Source organism: Daucus carota, chromosome 5, assembly GCF_001625215.2.
Source record: "Daucus carota subsp. sativus chromosome 5, DH1 v3.0, whole genome shotgun sequence".
In the NCBI taxonomy this organism is placed as follows: domain Eukaryota; kingdom Viridiplantae; phylum Streptophyta; class Magnoliopsida; order Apiales; family Apiaceae; genus Daucus; species Daucus carota.
In genome coordinates, this window is record NC_030385.2 from 18,686,736 (window position 1) to 18,707,865 (window position 21,130).

At 33.4% G+C, this 21,130-nt stretch overlaps 2 protein-coding genes across 3 annotated transcripts; both read right to left on the reverse strand.

Moving 5' to 3' along the window:
• Nucleotides 1-2,624: 2,624 nt before the first annotated feature.
• On the reverse strand, nt 2,625-8,253 carry LOC108221896 (uncharacterized). The gene is made up of 2 exons (XM_017395754.2): nt 7,972-8,253; nt 2,625-4,076 (listed from the first exon to the last, which is right to left on the reverse strand). The coding sequence occupies exons 1-2, from the start codon at nt 8,167-8,169 to the stop codon at nt 2,925-2,927; spliced, it is 1,350 nt and encodes a 449-aa protein (XP_017251243.1). The 5' UTR covers nt 8,170-8,253; the 3' UTR covers nt 2,625-2,924.
• A 2,667-nt stretch (nt 8,254-10,920) lies between these two features.
• On the reverse strand, nt 10,921-19,297 carry LOC108221891 (DIS3-like exonuclease 2). Of its 2 annotated transcripts, XM_017395745.2 has the most exons (7): nt 18,926-19,297; nt 18,019-18,371; nt 17,840-17,893; nt 17,679-17,747; nt 14,205-16,400; nt 12,015-12,086; nt 10,921-11,870 (listed from the first exon to the last, which is right to left on the reverse strand). In XM_017395745.2, exons 1-7 carry the CDS (start codon nt 19,029-19,031, stop codon nt 11,469-11,471), a joined length of 3,252 nt encoding a protein of 1,083 aa, XP_017251234.2. In that variant the 5' UTR covers nt 19,032-19,297; the 3' UTR covers nt 10,921-11,468. The 2 variants fall into 2 exon arrangements, with proteins under 2 accessions (XP_017251234.2, XP_017251235.2); XM_017395746.2 differs by lacking the exon at nt 17,679-17,747.
• Nucleotides 19,298-21,130: the final 1,833 nt, after the last annotated feature.

Sequence of the window (21,130 nt, forward strand, 5' to 3'; positions counted from 1 at the left end):
CATAACACTAAAACACAGACACAGAGTCTTGATCTTTCTCGAAACCAATCAAATTGACTTTATTTTGACTGAACTTTACATGTATCAAATAATTGAGAAAAATAATAAAAAATTTATCAACTTTATTTTAATATGCAATTTTCAGATTTTAAAAATAATGAGTAGATAATTTGTAATGTTTAGTGCTAAGATATATATATTATTTCATTTTATTAATTATATTAATTTCACAAAACAATTAAAATTTGATTATAAATAAAATATTAAATATATAATACAATAATATTGCATGGCGTATTGTAATACAATTATATTACAATTTTAAAAAAAAAATATCGCACTATGGGTCGCCCGTGTGTAGGGCGACCTGTACAGAGGAAAAAAACAATGGGGGTCGCCCCTGTAGATGGCGACCTATACTGGGAGAGCGGGTCGCCCGAGTTTAAATGAATTAGGCTGGTTAGTTTTGAAAAGTTGAACGTAGGCTGATTATTTTTGAAAACTTTATGTTCAAACTGGTTAGTTTTGTGAGTGAGCCTGATAACTGACCAATTCTCAAAACTCGTGGAAAAGTAAAAATATAGGAGTATTCCGTGTAGTCTATATACGAAGATGAGAAATGGGTCCAGAGAGCAAGAAAAGGCCGAGTGAGGGCGGTGTCGATGTGATCAAGTGGGGCAGCAGCAGCATAAATCATAGCACAGCACTTTAAATACAAAGAGTAATAGTTAAGCATGTCTAATAGGAGTTGTACTTCCTCTGTTTCTTTGGTTTAATAATGACCTATAATTAATCAACTTCTAGTAGACATAAAATGTCGTGTTAGCAAAAGTTGGGGACTACAAAACTAGGACAGAGAGTATAATTACTCCGCCAAATAGTTATTCCCTCGGTCCCAATCAGTTCCTTTTTGGATGTCCCATCATTTATATACATTCTCAAAATAATAACTTTTTATAATATAAAACACTATTACACCCACTATATTCTCCCACCAGCTCCATTATATAATAATAAAAACACTATTACACCCACTATTTTACTCCACTATCTCAAATCTATTATTAAAAAAATATGTGGGTCCCACCATTTTACCCACTTTCCATCTAACTTTACTCATTTCTTACAGTTTTTCTTGGTCTTCGTGTCCGATCCAAATGTATATGGACGGAGGGAGTAGCACATTAAACATGAACGACTTTTATTTCTTTTTACAAACAAATAATTTTATAAACAGAGATTATTGATCGAAACTCAGTCAGACAAAATTTCGAATTGTCAACTACAATTTCCAGTAATTGTGAAACAAAGAAAGAGTTAAACGAATAACTGTTTTGTTTACAGATCACGTAACACAAAGAATATTCAAATTTTTTGCTCTAAAAATTATTACAATGACATATTGAACAAGTTTTTCATTATGATAAATTATATGGATAATACACCAAATTGTTCTTTGGATAGAACCGGAGGAATACAATCACTTTCACCCGCATAGCATAGCTCATCAGGAAGTATGCAACCAAATAAGACATCAGTTTTGGAGGATGCTGTCCGAAATCCAGGACGATCCGATCATTGGAACTCCGAGAATTGCAAAAACAAAACAGTTAGTGCAACCATAAAATTTCTTATGAATTTTCACTCAATATCTTTGTCGTGTCTATTTTCTCTTACTTATTTTAACATATATTTCTCTTATATTTATATATAAAATTTTCTCATTTTTTATCTTTTTCTGGACCAAAACAAGAATAGTCCAATTAAATTTTTAATTACTTTGATAGAAATCAAAGCTCAAATCCAACAAGTTTGTTGTCTAACAAATACTTGTCAGGATTCTCCACCCATATGATATATTTATGGGTGAAGGAGATCAAAGAATGCGGTTTTTTCTTTGTTCCAAATACAAGTGATCATGAGCCTGCGATGAGTAATAACTCCTGATCTTGAATTAATGTGGCAAAGTCTTGAGCATCCCAATTAGTAGTCTTGTAGACATTAACAATGCAATTTAGAGTTAACATCTCACATTGATATTGATATTACAAATACAGATGGAATGTGCGGTTTGTGTTCATTACAATAAAATCAGTTTGAATTTTTGAATGAAGCACGGATAGTTTTGAAAATACATTGAAAGTCGAAACTGTACTCATTCCAAACGGCAAAAACACGCTTTTGAATGTGTATTAAAACTCAGATTCATAAATGTAAGATAGACTTTCAAGAAAGATACACAAGATATTGGAATTGGATGGCCGAGAGAAAAAGTTAGCCCCCTATTTTATGGGCTAGCAGCAAGAAAATGAGTTTAAACGTGTTTTGTGATGAAAAGTTGGAATGAATGGTATTATAGAAAAACCAGTACCAAAAAGAAACAAAGACATATCTATAATCACATCTTCAAGCAGGCCCCCTCAGCTGCTAAGATATTTTTATGCTAAAGCCTGCTTAGTGTTGTCCAAAACCATATTAGGAGCTCAGTCTATATAATCTCAACTTCCAGATTATGGTTTCAAAAGGATCAGGGGTAGCAGTTAGCACACTAGCACTTGGAAAGAAAAAAAAAACTCAAAAACGTTTCATCAATACAAGTTCAGGTATTCAGAAGTCAGAAGTCAGAAGTCAAAATGTGCAAATTGTAGCTTTTCTCAAATAAAAAGTTATAGAATGATAAAACTTTGACCGGCTAAGCTAGTTGAGGTCTAAAAAACAATAATTTCAAACATTCAAACGGATTTTAGACCTAAATCAAGGAAAGTAAAATATGACAGAACACCGACATTAGTCTGCAGCAATGCAGATTCCAGGTAATTTTATTTGGAATCATATTCTCCCTTTTATGCTAGTGATTTAATATTTTTAAGCTTAAAATTTAAAAGCTATCACAACTAATTTCCATGGAAAAAGGGTCCTGAAGATTACTTTCTCGACAACTTCTGTTTCATTCTCTCAACTGCACTTCTGAGAGTTCCCTCATCCTTGCAGAACGTAAATCTTACAAGATTTTTACCATCTTCCTTGTTCAAGTAAAACACGCTTGTTGGAATAGCCACCACGCCGACCTCTTTAATCAGATATTCGCAAAACGATATATCATCTTCCAGACCAAAAGGGGTGTGATCTACGATTATAAAGTATGTCCCACTTGATGGGTATACAGTAAATCCAACAGCTTTCAATCCATCCTCCAAAATTTTCTTCTTTGCAAGGTAATCTCTCTTCAGCTCTGCATAGTAGGCATCTGAGGTTTGAAGAGCTACTGCAGCTGCATGTTGCATTGGCGTAGAAGTAGCAAATGTGAGATACGAATGTGCTTGTCTCACTCCCCATGTCAGGTGAGGTGGAGCTATAGCCCATCCAATCTTCCAGCCAGTAAGAGAGAAGGTCTTCCCCAAGGAGTTGAGTGTCACAGTCCTCTCATACATTCCTGGGAGAGAAGCTATTGAAATGTGATCCATTTCAAATGCTAACTTGTCATAAACTTCATCACTGAAAACTAAAACATCGTTTTCAATACAGAGGGATGCAATCGTATTGAGCTCATCCCTAGTGAACATCTTTCCTGTAGGGTTATGAGGCGTATTCATAAGGATCGCCCGCGTATTCTTTGAGATTGCAGACTTGAGCTCATCAATTGGGATTGAAAAATCGGGAGGTCTTAAGGTAATGCACTTTATTTTGGCACCGGCCATAGATAGTGTGGCCTCGTAAGAATCATAGAAAGGAGCAAAGAGTATCACCTCGTCGTCTGGATTTATCAAGCCTAGGATAGTTGCAGCAATTGCTTCAGTGCATCCAGAAGTCACGGTAACTTCCTTTTCTGGGTCCACCACCAGTCCAGTATCATTCTTGAACCGTTCAGCCACAGCTGAGTTGAGATCAGGGACTCCATACCCACGGGCATATTGGTTATTTCCATCCTTGATGGCCTGAATTGCTGCTTCTTTAACAAATTCCGGGCCATCAAAATTGGGAAAGCCTTGTCCAAGATTAATTGCTCCATGTTTGACAGCTAGCATACTCATTTGGGTGAATATCGTTGTTTTAAATTTCTCCAAACGCTTGGCAACCTGAATAAATAATCCCCACAAGGTTACACAGAGGGAGGTGAGAAAACAACTCGTAAATAAGCTCAAAAGTTGGTCACAACAAAAGAAATGAAAGAAACCCTAATCTCTAATATGACAATTAATATATATATATATATATATATATATATATATATATATATATATATAAAATTATAATTATAATCTACATACAGAGAGAAATAGAGTAAAGCTTAATGGAAACACCATTTTAGTGGGAATCTCGGAGTGCATTCTGCATCGTTGGATAAATTCTAAAACAAAGATTCACATTTCAAACCTATTTTGTTCTTCAATTATTTTTAACATCCTGCATATGGTAAAGATTATGTTCAGCAATGCAATCAACAAATTAAATAATTATATTGTAGATAGCAGAACATTATTTTTCTGCAATGTTGTCAAGATTGTCAAGTACAAGAAGCTGAACAATGTTCTTCATGATTATTAGAATTGAATATGTTATTAATAATGATTAAAGTGTTAAAAATTAGTTGAAGAACAAAACAGATTTGAAATTTAAATCATTGTTTCAGATTTTATCTAACGATGCAGAATGGAATCCGAGATTCCAACTAATATGGGGTCTCCATCGAACTTTACTCTCTTTATATATTTGGTAATCAATTATAGAAGCAAGCAAATTCTGACAAAACCCAACAACAACAAAAAAAAAAAGATGCTCATTTAACAAATACTCCCTCTGTCCCCGTTTACATGTCCCTTTTGAAAAAATAATGCATTTTAAGAAAATGTTAGTTGAATTTTCTGTTTTCTTATCTACCCCTAATAATTGCAGTGAACTAACTTTTGACTGCGTGTATGTATATATTAGTCAAATATTAGAAATAGTAATATAAGGGTATTCTCTGGAAAAACATCCAAAAGTTGTCTTGAAAAGAGAAAATGATAAGTATTTTGGGACAATTTCTTTTTCTAAAAGGGACATGTAAAAGAGGGCGAAGAATGTATAATTTTAGATGACCGATCTCAAATAGACGAAGTTTAGAGTCATTCTAAGCAATTAGCAATTTCCGAAGAATACCCTTATATTACTGTTTCCAAGATTTGACTAATTACATACACACAGTCAAAAAGTTGTCTTAAAAAAGAAAAGAACAAGTATTGTAAGACAATTTCTTTACTTAAAAGGGACACATAAAAGGGGAAGAAGAATGTATAATTTTAGGTCACCGATCTCAAATAGACGAAGTTTAGCATCATCCTAGGCAATTAGCAAAACTGCATCTACCGTAATCTGACAATGCACAGAGTTGATTTCTAAAGTACGGGAATGAAGACTAATACAAATAAATTACACTCTGAAAGCTAAACTATCAATAGTCAACAGGGTCAGCAAGGGGACCAAGTTTACAAAAAACGAGAAAAAGAAAATCACATGCAGAGAGATAAACCGAATTGATGATAGAATATAATGTCCAGCAATCAAATGATATCATCATATGGAACTTGAGAAAGTCATATTCTAGTCCACTTATATCCTAAAAGAATATATGAAATTAAATGATATCCATGCTTTCTTGCATCATGCAACTTCTGATAAGTGAAATTTGACATTTTAACTGGTGTTTCTGATTAAGCAACAGTTGTGAAGTTTTGCTTGTCATAGCTGCACTATACATATTGGAAATTCCAATTTGGAATGATGCCTGTCCAAATAATTCTACTTGTGGACGTGGTCCTTAATAAGTACCCGGCTACTCAAATAAACTGTAAGGTCCTTGAAAAAAGATTACAGCACACTCTGGATAAAACAGTTCACATTTTTTTAGTTAGCTCAAGCAAAAAGTAACGCATTATCATGCATTATCCGTACACCTTTTTAACTATTTTCACAGGATCTTATAAAATATTTTGAGACACGATAATGTAACCTCCACAGGTCCATAAATTACAGATCATAATGGAGAAAATGCCTTGAGATTAGTTGTTTACATTTTGCTACCAATTTATTAGAATCTCAAACAGACTTAGTGTCTGTTTGGGAGTGCTGTTCAAAACTAACTGCTTTGTTGTTAGAAAAAGTGTTGGTAAAAAAAATGTTGTCTCAGATAACTGTTTGGTGATATTAATAAAATTTGCATAATTTCAGGTATAATATAAAAAAGGAGTAATTTTGATGAGGTTTGATAGTGAAATATGTGAAAGCTTCCTGCAAAAGCTGAAAAACAGCTTTTTCCAAAAGCATGGATGGAGGATTTGAGCCAAAAGTTGATGTTCAGAAGAGCTGTTTTAAATTTGCCAAACAATTTTTTGCTTGTTTTTTCCGAAATAAGTTGTTCTTGTTGTCAGCAACATCAATACCAAACGAGGCCTTAACGTTGTATTTCTGCAATTTATTTCTCCTTCCTCATTACAAGTTTAAGAAGAAAAACATTTACTCATAGGTGGAGCACGCAACACAATCTTCTCTTCGAGTTCCCAACTTTTGGTTTATGGGAAGACTCAGTTTTAATCAAATTGTAAAGCACCATAAAATCGAAAATACTTCAGAAACTTCAACAGGGCACACAAACTCATTTATTGTTTAGTTTCCTCCATTTCCATTTTATTCCCACCAGTCCACAATGTAAGTCTTTTCACTTTTTCCACCCATCTCTCTGTGCTATAATTACATAGCTAAACTTAATATTTCTTTCTTAGATAAAATTAAAGACACTAAATATTAATTTACAAAAAGAAAAGTCATGAAATTTTAGTATGGCCCTGTTTGGGAATTAGCGGTTAGCGGATTGAATTAGATGTTTTGACTAGCTGATTGAAGTAGATTTTTTGACTAGCGGATTGAATTAGCTGTTTCTCGTAAAACTGTTTTTTAAATAGCTGATTGATTTGCTTTTTCTGATACAAACCAAAATCTCTAACCCAAAAAACTCCTCAAAGTAGCTTTTTCAAAATTAGCTTTTTAGGTCAAAATCTCTATTTCAATACGCTAACTACCAAACACTAATATTAGCGGATTCTAGTGGTCAAACCTTTAAACCACCCCAAACCTCTAATTTTGCCCCAAACCTCCAACTTCCAAACATGACCTATAACTATGTAATCAGAGCATATTGAGATGTGTGCGCAAAATAGCGACTTACATTGTGAACCAGAGGGAGTATAGCATACTCCGATTCTTCAGAATCCATTAAATGAAAACGGAAAAAAATGATACATGAGGGCCTAAAATTATTATGTGAACAACTTTACAGATTTTCATTATTCTATGCATTACCTTTTTGATTTTAAAAGTATAAATTAGATCTCATCACTTCCAATTAACGAATATGAAGACTTATATTGTGTTTGGTTGGGGTGAATGAATATGGAAGTAATGGAATGAAATTTGTACTATGTTATGGTCAAATGTTTATAAATTTCATTCCATTCCTTACACCCATAACTAGAAATCAAACCCCCAATTTGGGAAGGAATGCTCTATTCCTTCCTATACTCATCTTCTTCTCAAATCGCATCATAACAATTTTGCTCTGACTAAATTTGTTTCAAAACTCTCCTCCTACCTCTACTATTTTCATTTATTTTAAGTCAATTCCATTTCATTCTCTCCAACCAAACACAACATAAAACTCAATATGCTTCGACTACATAGAAACTTTCCGTTCTCCGTCACTCACCCTTCTTATTTTCTGCATATATTTCCATTGTTATCTTTGATATCTTTTTCAATCTCTCTGTGAGTACACATACATATACACGTACACTATCACATATGGCAAGGCCAAGTAGCAAAAGAAATCACAGTAGTACCCAAAGAGTTGAAACTAGTGCATAGATCAGAAAACACTTAAATCAAATTTGACACAAAATTAAGACAAAAACAATAATTTCGAGAAGAATAAAAATGTACCTGTACGGGCTGAAGGGTGTTCTGGGAAGGCTGATGAGTGGCCATAGCCGCCTCCTTCTGGGTTGAAATTGTAGCGACAAAAGAAGGGTAGCCGCCGCCGCGGCCGCCGGTTAATAAGTTTTTGTTAAAGTGAGAAAGACGGGGTAATTTGTGATGTAAAACACTAGATGTAGTTCGGAAGCCCATGGGTATAAGCATTTTACAAGATGACCAGGTGCATTGAACTAACACTGCTATCTTTCTTACTTTAGCTGCGTTTCTTCGATTGCTACACTGGCCCTTGTAGACTAGCTATTACAAAATTTTAAATTTTAGAATAATAAATATTACCTCTTTGTTTTAATTAAGTTTTTTGTTTTGAATTGAAAATTTTGATTTTTAATATTTTCTAGTTTGGTTAAAATTTAATTGTTGTATATTTATGTCGAGATTAATCTTGTTTTGTCTACCTCTGTGTTTTTAGGATGAGTTTCAAATTAGAACCCATTTTAAATTATAATAACTAAGAATTTATGTAAAATCATTAAATTATTGTTAAATCAATGGTCATGATCAAATACTATATTTAATTACACGTATTTTGAGGTGCAAAAAAAACATATTTCTACATGTTATTTTTGAAATTTTTTTTTCTGAATAAAAATAGAGATGGTAAACTTTTATTCAGAAAAAGAAAATTTCAAAAATAATGTGTAGAAGTATGTTTTTTTTTACACCTCAAAATACGTGCACAAAGTCAAAGCGACTATTATTTTGGAATGGAGGGAGTACTTGATTATAGAAATTAATGAATGCATTAAATGTTATAATTATATGCATTAAAATTTAATTATTAACTCTTAATCAAATTGCTTGTTATATTAGTTCTGATAACATACTTCCAATGTTTCACAACAGTATCGGTATAATTAATAAATAATATTATTGTATAATATTTAACGTACTATAACAATATTTGTATTTTACTATTTTTTACAAAAATATTGCATTAATCATTTTTATTATATTAATATATATTCCGCAGCAGCATATATAGTAATTTATTTTTCTACAATGTATGAAATCATTTTCTATTATATTAATATATGTTCTGCAGTAGTATGGCGTGATAATTTGTAGTATGACGCAGTAATTTGTATATAAAATCATTATACAAATATTCTGTAGTACAAGCCCTACTACAAGTTATATGGTTGATTTATATAATTTTAGAAAGTTTACATTAATCATGAAATTAAATATTATCATTTAATGAATGTTCTAAGTTTCTAAAATTAAGAGGTTCTATATGGAACCTGATGTTTTTATTTGATAGTTTACTATTATTATTATTATTATTATTATTATTATTATTATTATTATTATTATTATTATTATTATTATTATTATTTAACCTAAATTTAGCGCCAACAATGTTTTAGTGATTACATCTATCCATATTTTTATCAAATCCACATACTTGTATTATTTGCTTGTTATTTATTTTTCAAAATTCTTTGATGAGATTTTATATATAAGTGTTGATGAGATTTAATGTATAAATGTTCGCTTACTGTTTCTTTTTCACGAATTTCCATTCAATTATTTACATTTCAAAACTTATCAAAAATAGTCGGTTTCCTTTTTATCAAGTTCCATTCAATTAAATTATACCGGTCGTCTAATTTTATTGCATGATTTCAGTTTTAATTTTGTAATTTTAAATATTGTTTGGTTTTAATAGTGATAATTGATCTTAATTTAGTTATTCTTTGAATGGTAAGTTAACTATCTTTGAATTTGTTTATCTTTAGAATTTGTCTATCTTTAGAATTTGTCTTTTAGTTACATGTTACATGTTATAATTTGAATTTTGTGTTTTAATTAGAAGATTAATCGGAAGAAATTTGTTGCTGATTATTGTACATGAATTTCATAATTCATGGGGACCATTTATGATGGCTTTATTGTGCCTTAATGACGTAATATTGCGCCATTAATGGTTTAATGTTTAATTGGTGTATACCAAATTTATAATGTTGATAATGGTAATTAGCTAAAATCAGGATACATTTGTTTGCCATGATTTTGTTATATATTCAAATAGATATGGCTAGATATGTTTTCAATTATACTTTCTTATTTATATTTTTGATATTTTTCGATATTATTTGTTGAGATTTAAATTTTATTATGTATTATTTTATTAGGTATCTAACCAAAGAGATCTCACTATCTCTTTGGTGTAGATTTTTAAAGATTTATTTTAAATTAGTTTTATTTTACTTTCTTTATTCTTTTATATTTATATTATAGTTTAATTAGGAGTTTGTTGACTCTTTTCCTCTTTCTTTTTAGATACTTTTATTTTCTTTATGAACTTATTATTTTCTTTTTTTGCATTGTATTTTTCAGGGTACGCGAGTGGAAAAAGTATTGATAGCGGGACCTATTATGGGTGTTTTCTTATCGAACATTAAAGCTTTATTGTCTAAGTGTCCCCGGTCATCTCTGCCTGTCCGAGGGTTAGATGGTAAATTTTCTTGAGCGAAAAGAATTCCTTGCAGCTGCTATTGTATTCAGATACAATTCATTATACGAGAAAGTATCTTGTGACCAAAAAAAAAAATTCCATTCAATTATTTCTATTTTAAAACTTATCAAAAATAGTCAATCCCGACTTTTCTCTCATCACTTCCCGACTTTTCTCTCCACTACTTGGCTGGGATGGAAGGAGTATTACAGTTTTATTATCTATATACCAGGAGACATCTTTTCCTATCTTTAAATTAGATGATGTACTTTTTTAATTGCAATTTTTGTGTTTTGATAAAATTATTCTATAATTATATTTTGATACAAGTGACCTACAAGAATGTAGGTCGTTAGAAAAAAAAGGGAAAACTACAATTGCATGCAGAATTGACCACCAAAGCTTGATATGACACAGGAAATTGCAAAAACACAAGATGCAGAACACAAAGTAACAAGAGATTCTTATTGAACGATTCAACATTTTACAGACAATTTGTTAAGAAATCCAACTTTACAAGCAGAAAAGGTAGTTCATATCAGTAACACAAGTCAACTGTTGGATAAGGGAAACCCAAAGTTAAAATTATTGGGTAACAATCCATTAGAAAGAAGATACCAACAAAGAAAAAAGCGAAACATATGATGTCGACTTTCACGAGTCAGTGTGTTCCCGGAACTAACCTACATAAAAACTAGGGCTTGTTCCCACACCTTCTGCAAGGGTTCAAAGAGGTTGCGGGTTTGTGTAAAAAAAAACAAACAAAAACCCACTATAACAGTACTACTGTCGAAGCCTCTTTGACAGTCACACATTCAGGAATAGGCATTTCCCTAATGCACTCCCGATCACTTCATAGTCTCTTTTCTATCCCCTAGCTATACACTACTACCCCATAACCAACACAACCAAAAATTATTGTGGATTCTTGTCATCTTGGGGAACCTTTTGCTTTGGGGAAGTACTAGACCCACAAAAAAATTCCCTATACAAGATAGGAGCTAGCATACAACCTGGCTCCTATGTCGAGGGGTCCATTACCGCCAACAGCATGAAGCACAACAGAGATTGTTGATAAGTTGCGAACTATGAGAGGAAAAACAGATGGTTCTATATCTTCGGGATGCATGATGCTGGCTAGCGCATCTCGCTCTTCCATTTTTGAACTACCTGCCCCATTACAATGCTTACTGGAAGGATCACTTGCTGCCATCAAGTTATGTGGACTGACAATTAACACAGCCTCTTCAAGTGGCCTGCACTTGGCTGGAGTTCCTTTTCTTTGTATACCTTTATTTGTGCTCGGATTAAGTATCAATGTACATGTAGCATCAAGCCATTCTGCTGTCAAACCTTCAACTTCATCATAATATATACGTCGCTCAATCTGGTTCCACAGTTGTTACGAGGCATATTAAATGTATCAGTAATTTGTCAGTTTACAAACTAACAAGTCTACCATTATTAGCTTCTCATAAGGAAAACGAGAGATACTAAAAAACCCGGAACAAGGAGTGCGAAAGGTACTCACAGCTAGCTTCTGAATGTAGATTGACATAAATCTAGGACCAAGACCAACGACTCGGGCTTTCGAAAAAAATACCTAGAGCAAGAGGCAATAAGGAAAAGATTAATATTCCGAAATCATAATGAAAAATGCATAAAACCACAAAAGTAGTTAGCAGAACAGGTGGTTTCCAGCGTAAAACCGTAAACATTATAAAGAATTACCATATACACATGCTGAACATATAACACTTATAAACAGCCAATATAATAAACACAAGATCAATAAGGTAAGTTAAGTTGGGACTGGGTAAAAGGGGGCCTCACGAAACCTCTTGAATATTATGATCAAATTTGACCTTATAAATGTAGCAGCAAGGAGCAATAGTATTAACCCATCAATATAAGCCAAGGCCCAAGCTATCGGATAATTGACAATGATGTCAGACACTCCAAGATTTATTCTTTGGAGTCCAAGCACATGACAAAGTTAGACGGGGTTTGCACCCCTTATTGTGTCCTGTGTTCCACCCCTGAACCCTCTATATTATAACCTTATCACAATCAGTTTTTTAGGTATACAGTATATAACCAATATGCATTTTCCTGTACATACACCTGGGTGGGTATTTTCCTTGCTTTTTTCCAAGCTTAAACTTAAATTTCTTCAACTTATATTCTTATTGATATTTCTGATGACTTTTCAATTTCTGAGTTGCATGTTAGATACATGTTATGCTACCTTACCATTGTATTATCATAGCAAAGGCAAGTGAGAACTCTTTTCTTCAAGTAGATAGAACGACGCCAACTTGTCATATATATTAACGAACTGCTTGGAGTCGATCTCCATCTATAATCTCTAAAGTGCAGAGTAGAAATTAACTCAGAATGACAGGGTGATCTATACAATCTGACATATTCACCATTATATGCCTTTGAGCTAATCCTCTTGTCTTATATTGGAGGAATGATTTTTAGTTCAGAACAAGATTGGAAGTGCCATTTAATCAAATACACACTGTAGGTCGCACTCTGTAGGTCTAGGGCGACCTATATACTAATGCACCATTTGTTTTGAAAGACTGATGTATGGTGAGTATCACATTTTAATATGAACTGCTTAGTTACACACACATATTTAAGTCCTACTATTACACGTCATCCCATACAAAATTACATTAGAACTTAATTCCAACAATCAAGACATGAGTGTTCACAACTTATAACAAAAACTTTACCCTCACATTTTGTTTATTCATCATACATCTTCCACCTTTAACCGTTTTCATAGTTATTCAAAGCATTTAATCTCCAATTTATTCATTCTAACCAAAAGTGACTGTTCTTCCATGCTTTATGAAACCACATTGAACATAAGATCATCTCCCATCTTTTCATTCATTTAAAATAAGACTATAATAAGACTGAAAGCGAGAACAATTTCATGGAGAAAATAAGAGATGCAAGAGAAGGATATGCAGGTAAGAAAAAACATAAAAATAACGACATATTTAGTGACATCAATGGTGCAGAAAATGGTGAAAGCAAGTAATAACCAATATGAACAGCATTTAGAATCCAGATTATGTCTAGATTATGGAATAAGGAACATGTTTTCATACATATCTGAAAAGTAGATTAGCTCTCATTCATCTACACCTTGTTTTAGTCCATCCAGAAGTACACAACCAAGTAATATGTTTGGCCAGTTGTCACACAATGAAAGATGTGAAAATAAATAATTGTCGAGGAAAACCATAATGAAAACAGTTTAACATTGTAAATATGTTATACTGTAATCTTCACAATAAGATACAAGTAAAATATGAGGGAGATAAAGGAATGAGCATTCACTAGCATTGGTAGAATTGATCTTGGTTCAAACTTTGTGGAATGAAATAAACAGATAAATGAATGTTATGCACAGATGTGCAAAGGAGAGTTAACTTCATCCCATTCCTTCCAACTAGATAGTGGCGATGAGCTACTATTATCTAGATACCTAACTGATGATTGTATTAATCCTCATTTAACATTTTATTTCAGTAGCAAACCTAGTTTTTTTATTTGAACTTTAGAAACTATGTTCCATAAATATACGATGGGAAAAACAATATTAAGTGAAGTCGGCAATATATTCATTGGCTATATTGGTAACAACTGTGAAAAGCATGAAGACTATATATATCATGTCAAAAGGATAAACGATTACCTCCTTCCTCAGTAAAAGCCACATGAAAAGTTTATCTGTAGCATCCTTGACATGTCTGCTAGCCAGTTTTCTTTCATTGCTATGTGCAGCAACAACCATCAGCAATTCTGTGCATGGGACACTATGTCCTGCCGCAGCAATTGACAGTGCTTCCTGACCTTCATGAGATTCTATAGCATCTTTGTTAAAATATATACCAGTTAAGAATCTTCCGGTCCTGTCTTCATGCTTAAGCAGCTTGTTCTTCGTATAAATTGCTTCTGCTTCGGCTGCTGCGGCTAGCGTCCTATGAACTACAATGTCAGGGTAGCGACGCAATGGAGACGTGAAATGAGTATAGAGGGGCACAGCCAAAGAATAGTGACCCCAATCAGCTTCGCAATCTTCTAAATTTCCACTGCAGAAGTACGTAGCTATCTGCATTGATCTTGTCGCATATGACAAAAGAATATCAAAAAGCATGAAATCGTCTTTAAGTTCTTGCTTAATATGTGTCAATGAAAGATGAAGTTTTCCAGATGAAGAAGTGTCCACATTTAGACCATGTTTGCTACAAAAGGATTCAAACTCCTTAAGCTTATGCAAATTAGGTTCAGGATGCCTTCGCAATAAAGCAGTAGAGGGATAGGCCCTAGTTATTACTTCTGCAGCTGTCCTGTTGGCCAAAAGCAGAAACTCTTCGACAAAGAGTTGCGAGTCCTTCATTTTACTAATCACACAATCATATGGGCTCCCATCCTCATCAAACAAGAAAATTAATTTGGGATTATTCAATGAGAGAGCGCCATCAGTATACCTCTTTCCCTGCAAAGTTTTGGATACGGCATGCAGACTCTTAACAGATTTAACTACATGGGACCACTGAAATTTACCATGTACACGTGGCAAACCATTTTCTGAGGCAGTAAAATTTTCCACATCAAACTTCCCATCAATAATGTCCTGAGCTTGCTCGTATGAAAGCTTGCAACAAGATTGTATTATTGTGCGGCCTATCCAACGATCAAGAACTTCCCCAGAAAAATTAATATCCCAAAATATAGAAAATGCTAGTCTTTCTACTCCAGGATTAAGTGAACCTAGATTTTCTGAAAGCAATGATGGCAGCATGGGGAACTTGCGCCGCAACAAATATACACTTGTTGAGCGAAATTGAGCTTCTACATCTAATGCTGAGCCAGGAAGAACAAAGTAAGAAGCATCAGCAATGTGGACACCAACCCTGAAGATGCCACTGGATAGCCATTCAACAGATAGAGCATCATCAAGATCAGTTGCAGAAGCGGGATCTATTGTAAAGACACATAAATCTCTTATATCTCGCCTGTTTTGATATTCTTTTTGTGGTACCACCCAATTTACACTTGGAAGGCAAGAGAGTATCTCGGGAGGAAATTCACAGGAGTGGATTGCATTTTCAAATAAAATTGCGGCAATATGTGCCTCCACATCTGCACCAAATCCAAAGACTCGAATTACATGAGCTTCAGGAACGTCATCTTCTTCCCCCCAGTCAACGACTCGTGCAGCTACAAGTTCTGCCTCAATTGTGGCATCACCAACTTCCAATCTTTTCTGGATGCAGTCAGGTAGTCCACTAACAGGAACCATCATTTTTGGAAACTTTGAATCAGTTGGTACAAAAGGTATGTACTCAACTGAATAAAGTGACAATGGAAGATTAACAGGCTTACAATTCTCTGTACAATCTTCCCTACTGAAAATCCACTGCTTCACATCAAGAATACCAACAACACCATCCCGATAACTTGAGCTTTCAATGATTGCAACAACTTTTCCTGTTGGACGTTTCAATGGATATGCACTTGTCATGGCACACAACTTTCTCACTGCACTTGCATTGTTTTTAGGTTCACGTGAACTTCCAATATATAAATTTTTGTTGACGCAAGATTTGCACAAAGTGCCAACTGGTCCGGGACTACCATTTTCCCCAAAGTAAGTATTTCCCTCATCATGTAATTTCTTTTCCAGAAGATTCATACGATTACCGAACTCAAAATCAATATCTACTATACCTTCCCCTTCGGAGATATTGCCAACTAAAACAGTGGGTTCTGGAACCAAATCACAAACATGACTGACAGCAGCACTGTTGGATGGTCCAGAAGACCCCTTCATCTTGGTCCATGAAGACAATGGATCTATTTTAATCAAAACAATGTCGCCTTCTATCTGCATAAAGCAAAAATGCAGTTTAAGCAGGCAACATATCTATTAGCTAAATACAAAGATTACATGTCTGCCATCATATTATGCTCTAAAAAAAACTCGGGAAGTCAAAGATTAGCTGTTTAATAAGTTAAAACCATATTGATAGGTAAGAATCTCTCGACTAACATGTCTTACACAGACTAGTTATGGCTTCAATAGGACTAAATGAAATGATAAGCAGACTGCGTATCTAATAATGGTTCTTTACATACATGAAATAGGAAGTTCCAAGTAAAAATGAAAATAGAGGATAATCATCCAGGGAGCGGTATAAAAGCAACTTGGTTCATATGTATTAGTTTCTCTTTCTAATAAAATGCTTCGGGTTGCCCACATTTAAAAATAATTTAGCAGTAAATGCACACTATTTCCCAAAAAAATCAACATTAAAATGATACTATAAACTGATTTATTGCTATGCTTGTCCAACTCTGGTACTAATCGAACCAAATTAAAATACATACTCAAACCTACAAGATTCATTATATAAACTTACATTTACCAAGAGCGAAAAACAAATTTAGTTAGATTTCAACGAAATTTTTTATTTATAATACATAAATATGTTTTTCATTAGGAATACATATAAGCCCTGTTTAAGAATTAGCGGTTAGCGGTTAGCGGGTTGAATTAGATGTTTTGACTAGCTAATTGAAATAGATGTTTTGACTAGCGGATTGAATTAGCGGTTTCTTGTAAAATTGTTTGGTAAATAGCTATTTGATTAGCTGTTTACACATACCAAAACCTCTAACCCAAAACAATCCTCAAAGTAGCTTTTTGAAAATTAGCTTTTTGAGCTCAAACCACTATTCCAATCCGCCAACTATCAAACACTAATATTAGCGGATGGAAATGATTAAACCTCTAAAACACCCCAAACCTTTAACTTCCAAACACGGCCATAATATTCAAATTCAATAAATATAAACATGATTCACTGGTTTGCGGTATATAGACCAACTTCAATTTATATATAAACTAATTTTATATACATGTGTGTGAGAGAGAGAGAGAGTGTGTGAATGTGAGGGAGAGAGTGCGTGCTTGCAATTTCCCATAGATGCAATGACTCATGAGTTACAGTTTTGTGGACAAGATCATGCTAGGGGTTTACAGCTATTGACAGAATACTTAGACAACTAATTTTAGGTAATCTAAGTCTAATACTATTATAATATTAGAGGAAATAAAAAAAATGTGAAGTATATATTCATCTTTGACAAAAGGAAGACTTACAGCTCGATTCTGGGCAATGATTCCATTAATAAGGATATCTGTAGGCACTCCACCAATTTTGCAGTATGCCTATTAATAGTTTAATGCATTCTAGTGAAAAAAACTAACAAATGCATGTAGATCTGAGTGAGAAGAAAAGAAGATAGGTATTGAAGACATACCTCGAGGCGATTGTGAGCATTCACACGAATTAATGCCTTGAAAATATCACCACTCTGATAAAGAAAGGTAATTGTTAGTGGATTTTGTTTTTTAAATACAGCTCCGAAACTTTAGAAAGACTCCAAAGCAATTAACTAATGCTTCTGAAGCTTCATATATATAAGATAGACAAACAAACCTCCAAGCCCCGAGTAACAGCTTCATTGGACCAGTAGGTGCAATAAATTCTTCTCTGAGCCTTACACTGACTAAGTGGAGATGAACGCGAATCATATCTTACATTTGTATAAAGCGTCGATTTCTTGCAAGCTATTGGTTCAGGACATGACCTCGGAAGCATTCTCCCATCATAATCAGATGGCAACATTTGATTGTTCTGAAGAATCCCACCCTCTTGTTGTTCATCTAAATGCATTGTTGGCAAAGAAGTGAAAGCAACGTCAGATGCTTTTAGCAGGTTGTGCTCATCCAATGTACCAGGGCTTAAAGGACACGGCGACTCGAGACATATCCCATTTACTGGAGCAGAGGCTGGAGAAGAGAATAGTTCAAGAACATGAACATAAGCACAACATAACTTTCACACACAAAAAAATATGTACAAGGGTAGAAATGTACCTAGATCATTAAGTAGACAATCCACCACATGTATCATTTAAAAATAAAACACTAAAAATATCCATAACCCAAGTTGAGAACACTTGTTCTTCACTTAAGAGGAAACACTGTTAGGAACCAGCTTCGTAGTAGTCTATAATAGTATCGGGTAATAGAAATACCCTAGCGCCATCTTTGTTTAAAACGAGTATAATCCCGAGATAACTAGATTATTTTCATAAAATATAAGGCATTATAATCCCTCCACACAAACACGGCCCGGGGGTATCTGTGCCACTTGTACATAACTACATTGAGAAATTGAGGGTATTTATACGGAATTGTAAGCATGTGTAGCAGATAAACGTTTTTGCAAGAGGAATACTACATTGAGAGAGAAGCAAAACGCAAATAACAGGCTGAATTTCGTTCATAAGTTGCAATTCTGCAGATAAATAAAATAAGAAAATAGGAAAAGAATAGACTACCTGAACTGTGTTTGGATTTCCGGTTAGATCGACGCTTCTTCTTCTTATTCTTACTGTTACTGTTAGTATTTGTATTATCAACAACAGCAGCTTCATCGTGATTCATGGCTCTGATCTTTTCAAGTGATCATAAAAAAAAACAATTAGTTGAAATGAAAGGTATGATATAGGAAATCAACACATATACTCTAATTCCTAAGTAGAGTATATGTGTTGTGCGTATATATTAGAAAAGTGGGGATGAAGATGGGAGGGGGTGGTGGTGAAAGTGATAGTATAAGTTGGTCGGCGAGGACAAGAGGCCGCCGACGACCCCTCCCTTTTTGCCTTTCTATTTGCCTCTTTCACTTTTCTCTTTTAGTTTTGAGTAAATCTTGGCACACATCCTTATACACTACAAATACACTACTGGTATTAAAAGAATGCCCCTGGCGGGGCCCATTTTAAGAAAATAAAAGGAAAAACAGTTATTTATAGTGCAATATACTAATCCTATAATCTTGGTAGTGAGTTTGTAGTGTTTAAGGATGTGTTTTTTCTTCTTTTTTAATATTTCCTTTTACGATTTTGACGCCTGGGCTCTATTTTCGCTTTCATTCTACTAGTTGAGAAACCGCGCGTTACGGCGGATCATAAAAATTATATTAATGATTCAATATTAATATTTGTAGAATCAAATAATTTTATGGTGTCTATAAAAACTATATTAACGTTTCAAAATTAATATTTGCAGGATAAAATTATAAAAATCTTGATGTAAATACCAATACTAATATATAAAATTGCAAAATTGGACTATAATTCATGGTGAAAAATGAAAATAAATTTATACAAGTAATTAACAATTTAAAGCATGACGAATCTTAATTTTATTTGTGTTTTTTTTAAAAAGTAATCATGTTCTAACGTTGTCACCTTCCGCCAATTTTTTTGGATTGATTGTGCAAAAAACATCTAATTTTAATCCGTGAGATTGTAGTATTGACAGAGAGAGGGGGTTGTGTTGATCCAAAACCTTACGATCCATATGGGTATTTATAGGCGCATAGAGACTTGTGTGCTACTCTTTCCCATAATTAAATAATCTGAAACAAAATCATATTAAAATTTTTAAGCTATTATATTCCATAAATAATCTGAAACAAAATTAAATTCTAAAACTTGCTTCTAATATACCCGAAACTAAAAAAGGTAGTTCTAATTTTTGATATTTTTCATCCAAAAATCTCAGAAAATTAGAAAAATAGAACGGAGCGATGCGAGAGGCGCCACCTACATGCCCCTCGCTTCTCCACCATATTTTCCTGTATACAAAATAAATCATATAAAAATTAACAACAAAAAACATGTCCGATAAACAAAACAAATATTATAAAAGAATAACCAACAAACATACATCACTAATAGTTAATTTATTGATATCATCCATCAATATCATGTCAAGACTATATTCTTTTCCACTGTTTCAATTTGTCGACTCCCACGTAGCGATCTATAACTACCTTCGCTTGGAACAATCTTTATTTTTTTAATACTATATAAACAGCCTTCACTTATCGTTACATAAAAACGGCACCACCAAGTTAGAAATCAAGCAAGAGAACTATCACCAGAGAGAGGTAGAGTTGTGGTATTGAGAGAGAGAAGGTTGTGTTTAGATGATCCACAACCCTACCATCTATAGGGTTATTTATAGATGCAGAGAGACTTGTGTGCTACTCTTTCCCATAATTAAATTATCTGAAATAAAATCAGATTAAAACTTTCAAACTACTGTATTCCATAAATAATCTGAAACAAAATCAGATTCTGAAATTTGCTTCTAATATACCCGAAATTAAAAAAAGTAGTTCTAATTTTTGATATTTTCCATCCAAAAATTTCAGAAAATTAGAAAATTAGAATGGAGCGATGGGAGAGACGCCACCTACACGCCCCTCGCTTCTCCTTTATATAAGTATATTGATTTCATTTCATGACGGCTTTATCTTACGAATTCTTTTTATTTTAATAATAGAAATAGAAATTTAAAATCATAATTGAATCGATGATATTTGATTTCAATTTTAAAATCTCGGATCAGTTTTCATTTATTTGGTTTCAAGTTTAAAATCAAACAAAATAAATAACATGAAAATAGTTAGGAAGTTTAAGAGGGGGGTGTATTGGATTGAGATTTTAAATTTTTTTTATTTATTCATGAGA

Coding starts and splice junctions, on each gene's coding strand:
- LOC108221896 (XM_017395754.2), bottom strand. CDS start 8,169: ATGCTTATACCCATGGGCTTCCGAACTACATCTAGTGTTTTACATCAC. Junction 4,077..7,971: donor ACACCCTTCAGCCCGTACAG/GTACATTTTTAT, acceptor TTATTTATTCAG/GTTGCCAAGCGTTTGGAGAA.
- LOC108221891 (XM_017395745.2), bottom strand. CDS start 19,031: ATGAATCACGATGAAGCTGCTGTTGTTGATAATACAAATACTAACAGT. Junction 18,372..18,925: donor GAAATCCAAACACAGTTCAG/GTAGTCTATTCT, acceptor TCTCTTCTCCAG/CCTCTGCTCCAGTAAATGGG. Junction 17,748..17,839: donor ATGCTCACAATCGCCTCGAG/GTATGTCTTCAA, acceptor AACTATTAATAG/GCATACTGCAAAATTGGTGG.